A 9,249-nucleotide genomic window follows, 5' to 3' on the forward strand; every position below is an offset into this window, starting at 1 on the left:
GGTATATTATAGTTTTTGATCAACTACAGTATTTTCACCTATTTGTTTATATTTTTAAGCTGCACTATTTGTTGTTTTAAAAAATAATTGATGTTTTATTTTTATGTAGCCAAAGGTGAAAAAAAGCTCATCTTTCATTCATCCAAACAGCCGAAAAGCTATGCAGTTATCACGTGAAAAGCATAGAATCATAAAAGTTGAAAGGTTTTGTACTCATTCTTTATATTGTGGNTCACCTATTTGTTCATATTTTTAAGCAGCACTATTTGTTGTTGTTTTAAAAAATAATTGGTGTTTTATTTTTATGTAGCCAAAGGTGAAAAAAAGCTCATCTTTCATTCATCCAAACAGCCGAAAAGCTATGCAGTTATCACGTGAAAAGCATAGAATCATAAAAGTTGAAAGGTTTTGTACTCATTCTTTATATTGTGGTTTTGGAGTGATATTATTGTAGTTTTCCTTGTTATATTTGTCTATTTTACAATCACTTATCCAGCAACCTTTTCTGGTTGTAGTTTTAATGTTTGAAAAATTCTTTTATACTTTTCATAAATCTCTTAGCGTTAAAATAAAACATTTTTTATTACAATTTATTTATTTGTTTCATAACTCATTTGTAAGAATAATTTGTTATTAATTAGTAATTTTGCATGATGTACCTCTTTTCCAAGACTAAATTTAAGTTATTTTTCCTGTTTTACCATAGTTTTTGATCGATTGAATCTAGAAGTTCTTGATTGCATTTATAAAGATAATTTATTTGCTGCAATTATACAAATTTAAATTGTAACAAAAGTAATTTTGTAACAGCTCTTTTGAAGTTCAAAACTTTTTGTCTTAAGTATTCTTTGTTTTGTTGACCAGAGAGTGTAACATATTCAGTCTTTAGTAGCCAAAATGACCATCAATAATGGTAAGACCTCATAACTTTGCTCATCTGTCTATGTTCATCAAATCTCTTCCTGTTTTTTTTTTTCTTTTCTTTTAATGATGTGTATGTTGTTGATGTGTTGTAATGATAAATATCTCCTCTACTGGGAATTACAATATACCAATATTATTCATCAATTTTTCACACTTTATCTTAACAATGTAGTTTCTAATGTAAAATACTGTGAGAAACTTACAGAATCAGCAAAGTAAAATTTTGAAAAAATATATTTTTTGATCATTTGCTGTGTCCCAAATTTTTATTACTCTATATGTATGTGTTAGGGGCTCTGTATAAATTTTTTAGATACATTTTAATGTTCAAGTAAGCTTAATTATCAGATAACAAAAATTTAATAGAATATACAATTTAAATAAGAAAAATATTGCATTGGCAGAACTTGCAAAATATATAATATAGTAGGAAAATAAAGTGTGGAAGTTATTGTTTTCTTAATAATTGCTTGTATTAAAAATTATTATTATTTTTTTTTTAAATGCTTAACTAAAATTAGTGTGGTTGAAACATGGCCATCATAAGCTATTCAAGTTATATTGAAATGAATATTCTTTCAAAAAAGAATTATTTGAAAATAATCATTACATTTTTTATTAATATTATTGTTATATTTCAATATTCTCATTAGTTAAATTGTTTTTTATAATAGTTTTTCTAGAAAAGATGCACTTATCTTTTTTACTTAATGTTTTAGGAGAAAAGAAGAATCACAATTAAGGCAACAAGCTAAATGTAAGAATTTTTACACTTTTTGTGTTATAATGAATAATTTTCCTTTTCTATAATTTTCCTTTATAAAATGTTGATTTATCTTTTGTTTACTTCAAATTTTCTTAATTCACCTTTTACCTTGCAAACTTTTTACATTTTAATAGCAACAATAACAGACAGAAGAAAGGTGCTCTGATTGACTAGCATTAATTTAGCAATCATTTCGGCAATCTTGGCAACACATTTGGCGGCAAATTATCAAACCTTCCTAAAATTCCAAGACTCTAAATTCAATTCATTATGAAGCAAGGTAGCCAAGAATTTGCTAGAAGCTTGGCAGCTTTTCTTCAACAAAAAGGTTGCATTTTGTTTTTGTTGTAGGAATCAACCTTCCTTTGTTAATACAGAATAACGTTGTGCAATAAAGGATTTATTTATGAACGTTACAAATTGTTAATAATACTTGATAATTATTGATGAACTTGTGGTTACCCAAAAAAATATTGATCATTTAGAGCGCCATGGCCATAAAAGATTGGAAAAGGTTATATATTCTGCTGTGTTGCATTTTAATCTATTTTTTACCTATACATAAAAATTGTCAGCTACTTTTATTATAGTTCATATCTTCTGATATATTTGTAATATTATTTAAATGCCAATTATTTTTTATTGTAAAATTTGTGCTTTTTAGGATTAATTATATCTCATTGTGTTTTTTTTTTTTTTTTCAGTAAAGAAACTAAAATGGTATAAAGATAATATTGATGTAGAAAAAGAATGTTATGCCCCAGAAGAACTCAGACAGTTAATTGAAAAGTAAGTTAATAATATTTCTATCATATTTAGGTCTTGTGCATTTTTTATAACTTTTCTTTTATTGTCTTCCAAAAATAATTGAAACAATGTGACTAATTGTAAAATAAATTTATGATTTGTAGCTACAAAAAGCAATATGAAAATATATCTACCTTCATTAATTAATTACAGTAGATGAAATGAAACAATTCTTTTATGTGTCCAATTTTCTCTTTCTTTTTTTCTTTACTTTTTCATGAACTTTATATGGTTGTTGGTAAAGTAATTATTTACTATATGAAAAATCCACTTCTTTCAGTCCTTTCATTTATTTTTATTTATTTATTATTATTTATTTATTTTTAAATTAATGCTTAAAAGCAGCTTTAGTTCAGTCTGATGCTTAGTTTTGTCGGTACTTAAGTTAGATAAAATGAAGTACCAGACTAAACTAAAGAGGATTTCAGGCTTTGCTTTTTTTTATAACAAAGTTATTTAACAAATTATTGATTATATCAAATTTATACAAATGTTTTGTATAATATGAAAAATTTTGTTTATTCATGTTGCTTTGACACACTATTTTTTTTTTTTTTAATGAAACATAGTTTTAAAGCCATTTAAATAAAAGTATAATAAAATTATAATATACTATTATTTTTTCCCTAGCAAATTTTACTTTTTTAAAATTTGAAACAAAAGTAAACTTAATTTGACATTTAATATAATATTTTGTAAAACATATTTTAGCATTCAACTTGTAAATGTTTTCATTTTTTTAAATGTAACATTCATCAAGGCTATTTTTTTTTATTTTTTTTTAGATACTTTCAAAGGTTTAAAGAGATTGAGGATAAATCTGAAGAACTGAAAAGCATAAAAGGTCGACATAATCAAGATCGAATGTCCAACGATTATAAAATAAAGTTTTCTGTTGATCGGGATAAGGAAGAATATGAAACTTCTGGCATAGGTAAAATTTGTTTCACAATGAAAAACTCATAGTATTATCTCATATTTACTAATGCTGGTGTAAGTTTTTGATGTTTGGAAACCATTTAGTATGCTAACAAAAACATATTTTAGCATATTTTTTTTTTAGAAGCAATGTTAAACATGTTTCTATGTAGTCTTTAGCTAACTAAAAATGCTCATGATGTTTTTTATCATTTGGGGAAATGTTTTTGACGCATCTTAATGTAACCTAGTGATTATATGACAAGTAGCGTCAAATTAAAATTTTTGAATCAGCTGCAATGTCTCTGTGTTAAATATATTGTGATTTTTTATTCCCACACTTTATGAAATCACAAATCATGCAATAAGTTTTGTGCAATTTTTAAAGAATTTAATGTATCGAAATAATTTTTGTACATCATGATGAATTTAATCTGTGTCAATTATAAGTGCTTAATAAAAAAAAATTCAAAATATTCAGTTGAACCTCGTGAAAAGAAACAATCTTATGCTTAAGCTTATACACAATTTGTGTATCTAGTATGTATTCAGGGAATTCAGCAGTTTTCTTGGTTTTGATATAATAAGTGCTTGGTTTGTAAAACGCCTCATTTTTATTTGAGGAAAAAATGTATAGATACTTGTATCTTTGTATTGTTTAAAGATAGCTTTTATGTAAATTTCATTTAAATAAAAAATGTATTTTATTTTAAGTGGGTTTTAATATGTTTTTATAATATTAAATGCATAATCTGTGCAATATATAAATTTTTATTTAAGTTTTGATTTTTTTGATATTTTCCTCAAAATATTATTTATTTTTTTCGTCAAAAATGCGGAAATCTTGTATTTTTCCAAAAAAATGAATTCTGTATAGTCATTTAGGGTCACTTTTCAGGTTATTTGACGTTCAAAAAATTTTAATGATAAAACTATAAATTTTTCCTGTTTTTTTTTATTTATTTTTTTAACTGTGTCTTTGGAATTTTTTTTTTTTTTTTAAACTTTTAATCAGTTTAACATTTTGGGGCTCTTTCCTGAGGTAAAATGAGTCATGATGCCCAAGGAATATTTTTATAATGTGTTGAAATAAAAATGTGGCTTGTTAGGTATTCTGCTAAACAATATTTTTATCTTGGTAATTTATTTCAATAGTTTTATCAAAATAGTATTTATCTGATTAATACAAATGTCTCTTTTGAAACTTTTACAATGTCAATCTTTTCTACTACATCAATATTTTTTTTTTTTAGGAAAGCATCAGAATTCTCTAATCTTAACTTAGTTTTAATACCCTTTTTTTTTCCGAAGTTCACTCTTATTCTTGACATTCTTACAAACAGATCCATTTGTTGTGAACACATTTTTCTATTCTTGCAAAATGTAGTAGTTCAAAGTTCTTTTTTTTTTTTTCAATTGTTCGTGAAGTAGCACTTGATTGATCTGGTTATTATGATCAAGATGACACCTGTTTAATCTTTGAATTGCCATGATAATAAATCTTTGTGTTAAGAAAAATATAACCCTTTTAAGATGATTTAGGATGTTTTCCTAAACTTTTGTAAGGAAATACTTCAAAATTGCATGGGTTTTTATTAAAATATAGAGATTTTCAAAAGTTATCATACAATCAGCTTTTCCTGTATTGCCATTTCCATGAATCTATCATTTTTCATAATGACAAATATTGGTTTAAAAAATATCTCAATGTAAATATTATTTACATTGAGTTATTTGTAAAATGTCCAATTTTACTCCATGATTTATTTTTCCCTGATCCCATTTAACTAATTTAATCTTTATATTAAATGGATTTATGTTTATGTATTTTTAGGCCTGTTTTACATCTAAGAAAAAAAAATTTGAAAGATGATTTATATGTGTTAGGTTTATTTAACTTTTCTTTTGTTTTTAGATCAATTTATGGGTGCTACTCTTTAGTCTTGAGGACTGAAATCAGTCTTGTGAGAATATCAATCAACTGATTAGATTAGATCGGTTCTCCAATTAATATTTATTCCCATTTTTTTAAAATTAATTTTTAGAAAATAAGTAAAATTTACTATTTTACTGCAAAAAAATGCAAATTAAAAAAATCTGTTAAAATAAGAAAAAAATCATACTTTTTATAAAAACATTGTTATTTTTCATAATTATTGCGAATGATCAACTAATGATGTCACACCACAATAAAAGAATAGCATTTACTAACTTCAACATCTGCTTGCGTTCACAAAATTTGTATTATAAATCTAAATCCACTAGAGTTAGTAACTTTTTTCTCTGTGTTTTAAGATGCTGGACAAAACTAAATTATGATTATTTTCTTTAAAAAATGAAGCTTACAGTTCTAGTACAAAACATTTATCATGATGAAGAGAAAAATAAGTAAAGAAGTTCAGTCTTGAAATATTTTCAGAGTAGCACCCACGAGTCATTGCAAATAATTAAAAGTTTTCACAGTATAATAGCATTTGTCTGTCAAGTACCTTCACGAAACTGCAAAGTATTTAGTTGTAATTAGTTTATTATCTATCAAAAATTGAGCTTAACTTTTTCTTTTTATATTTTGGTCATGCTCAGTGATAATCCAATAGGTTCCACTTGCTATTCCAATTTTAACTGTTCTTAGTTTAAATTTTCAGATCTAGATACCTGTATTAAGTTTAGACGAAGCTTAGATTGACAGATCTAGTTACCTGTGTAGCTGAATAAATATTTTTTCTTCAATGCAGTTAGCTATTTATTGTGTTTCGATACCTCCTATCATGTCAATAAATAGTTTTTTTTTTCTTTTTAGAAGTGCCAAATTTACTAAAAAAAGATTCATTTGCATATTTCAAGTAAGTATTATTCTACATGTCTTTTGCTCTTTTAAAAAAAAATTAAATATTCTTTTGATTGAAATTAATGCATAGAGTAGTATATATATAACATTGTTTTACCCTCCAATTTTACATATTTTGATGTCTTTCGTAGATCTCTTATGATAACTTCTTATCTCTTTATTTTTTTATTGTGCTTTATAAGTTTTGATCCTTTTAGAAAAATGTGAAACGTTTGGAGACAATAAGGTTACCTGATCAATACAATTGAAACATACCTTTCAATATCTTTTTATCAGAAAATTTAATGAAAACAACAAACTGATTATTTGTGAATATGTGCAAAGAAATATTTCAATTATATGTCGCTATCCAACTACGAAGCATGTAATCCTTTTCAAGAGAATGTAATTTTAAAGATTACTCTAACTATACTAGATAACGAAAAACTCAATAAAATGTTCTTTTTTAATATGCGCCCAAATTAAGAGCTATCTGGATGATACGTGAGTTTTGAATTTTTAATGTATAAAATATTAACCTATATATGTGTAGGAGGCTTTAAAAAAATTAACCTAAAATATGTGCCTGAAAAAAAGTTGTGAAGCAAGTCTCAAGTCTCACATTGCTTTAAAAACATACTTCATTCCTTACTGTTAGGCTAGGATAGCCTGATTGGTAGGGTATTGAGCCCAGGTCCAAGAGTTTCTGAATTCGATCCCCACTGACCGAAGGCTCCCAGTGTACAAAATGGTGACTGGTGTGCACTAAATCTGTCGAGGGTAACTATGTTCACCAAGTTCATGTAACAAATCAATGCCTCTGGGGGTACTGGATCAGAGATAGATCATGCTCTGGTTCCTGATCTGTAAAATATGTGTGTGGCAGAAGTCAAAACTCTTGGCCATTGATGGTACCACTGGAAACCAAGAAACAGATCCCTCTGCCTTAAAAATAGGCTTGTCAGTAAAGGGATAAGATATTTCTTATTGTTTTATAATAAAGATGTAATGACATATAGTTTCAGGAAACTTTAATTTACAATTGATTGATTTGAAATTAAATTTATTTATGAAGTTAATTGTGCTCACATTAGTCTCATTTTTTTAACAAAAACTTTTTTTTTATAAAATACTTTAACAGGAATGGAGTTTTTCTTATTTATTTTTGCTGATATTGTTAGTTTGAAATATCTAATTGTAAAGTTAATTTTAACATAGAACTTATTTTTTTTTACATATGCTATGAACTTAATATGAATGATACTAATTAAATATTTCTTTTTTAGGAATTGGAATGGTGATGTACGATATATATCTATGATTGAAATGGTGACGCTAACAAAGAAATTAGTCAAATCTAAATAGTGTATTAAATATTTATTTTAATTTTAGTGTTTCTTTACTGGCATTGCAACGAACATCAAACAAAAAAGTTTTTTTTTGTACATTTTGTTGATTTTGTATATAAAAAAAATTTCTTATTGATAGAAATTGCTGCTAAAAACAATAGTTGCTGATTCAATATTTTTAATTAATGATTTTATAAATAGATATAAAATTGCATCCTTACTATTCAAATTTATAAACTTGCTTATAAAGTCTTGCTAATTAACAGTTGGTTTCAACAAATATTGATACAACTGTAGTCTAATTATTTTAACTTTTCTTTTTTTACTGTACAAATTTTGTTTCAGTCTAATTAATGAATCTAATGATACGCCTCCTACATGAAAGTGAATACAGTTATCGGATACTCAGCTGGTATGCATGTATTGATTCCTAAAATGGGGTTATATAATTGTGTATTTCTAGAACATTTAAATTTAGAAATATTTTTAAAAATTCATTATTTTCACTTAGGATTGTAAAAGTATTGATTAATAATTACCCAACCCAATTTTTTTTAAGGTTTTTTTTTTAATTCTATGTCCAGAGTAAATCTAGCTTTAAAATTAATAATTTTAATTAACCACTCAATATTTAATGAAGTCATTAAGCATTTGCAGCTGATCTTGCACTAGCACATGGGGTGCTTCTCTAGAAAGTGTTTATATTCATGATTATTACACATTTTATTTTCAAAATCATTTATACAGTGTGTGACTTATTCCTTGAGGTCAAGCTGCAAGCTAGACCATGTCCAGGAGATCGTGAATCCTCAAAAATTCATATTAAATTTAATAATAATATATTCATCATAAGTCTGCTCATAATAATGTTGAAAACTTGAAACAATATTTTGAATGACAATAAGATACAATTATTTCTGAAAGATGAAGATGATTATTTAGTAGTGTAGTAAAGATTATTTAGTAGTGCCACTGTGAGAGATGAGAAACAGAATTTTTGTTTAAAGTAACTCAGTTGTGCCGTCATCTACGTGTAAATAGGAGGTTTACTACAAGTAGTGAAACTACTGTGGTAGCTACTTTTTTTCATAGTTTGTGGTGTAGTCAGTAGTGCGATACAAAAAAACAGTAGTTTGTAATGACTCCTGGCAACTACTTTTAATGTTAGTGTAGAAAAGAAAAACGATTCTAATGAATTTGATAGGAACAAATCTTTGCAGGTCGGTCAATAGATGAAATGAAAATGACACTGTGGCTGTAGCTGAGCGTTAACAGAAGTAATATTTTTAAAATCATGTATAACTAATATTAAAAATAGATATTACAAAAAAATAGATAACTAATTACTTTGGTCACACTTTCACATGTGAATTCACGCTCGTAAAACATTGATGTTGTTTCAAAGTATTTTCAATGTGCTCAATTTCTTAAAGGAAATAAAAGAGCATTAAACAATTAAAAGATTGCAAGTATTTGGTAATTTAACATTTTCAAAAACTATTCGACAGGTTTAGCTCAATTATTCCATTCTGTTATATGAAATTAGAAACTTGTATACCTTACTATTTAAAAAAAATTATACTTTGATTAAATAAATTAATAACAAATAGTTATTAAAAATTATATCTTGCATAGAATTATCTTTGGGAAAACGAGTT

At 25.8% G+C, this 9,249-nt stretch overlaps 1 protein-coding gene across 2 annotated transcripts; it reads left to right on the forward strand.

Moving 5' to 3' along the window:
* The first annotated feature begins 255 nt into the window (after positions 1-255).
* On the forward strand, positions 256-7,628 carry LOC107449449 (translation machinery-associated protein 16). Of its 2 annotated transcripts, none has more exons than XM_043049477.2 (6): positions 256-405; positions 1,644-1,681; positions 2,395-2,479; positions 3,283-3,431; positions 6,216-6,258; positions 7,529-7,628. In XM_043049477.2, exons 1-6 carry the CDS (start codon positions 362-364, stop codon positions 7,605-7,607), a joined length of 438 nt encoding a protein of 145 aa, XP_042905411.1. In that variant the 5' UTR covers positions 256-361; the 3' UTR covers positions 7,608-7,628. The 2 variants fall into 2 exon arrangements, with proteins under 2 accessions (XP_042905411.1, XP_071035753.1); XM_071179652.1 differs by having other exon boundaries at positions 303-450.
* Positions 7,629-9,249: the final 1,621 nt, after the last annotated feature.

This window comes from Parasteatoda tepidariorum, chromosome 4, assembly GCF_043381705.1.
Source record: "Parasteatoda tepidariorum isolate YZ-2023 chromosome 4, CAS_Ptep_4.0, whole genome shotgun sequence".
Taxonomy (NCBI): domain Eukaryota; kingdom Metazoa; phylum Arthropoda; class Arachnida; order Araneae; family Theridiidae; genus Parasteatoda; species Parasteatoda tepidariorum.

Coding starts and splice junctions, on each gene's coding strand:
- LOC107449449 (XM_071179652.1), top strand. CDS start 362: ATGCAGTTATCACGTGAAAAGCATAGAATCATAAAAGTTGAAAGGTTT. Junction 451..1,643: donor GGTTTTGGAGTGATATTATT/GTAGTTTTCCTT, acceptor TTAATGTTTTAG/GAGAAAAGAAGAATCACAAT. Junction 1,682..2,394: donor ATTAAGGCAACAAGCTAAAT/GTAAGAATTTTT, acceptor TTTTTTTTTCAG/TAAAGAAACTAAAATGGTAT.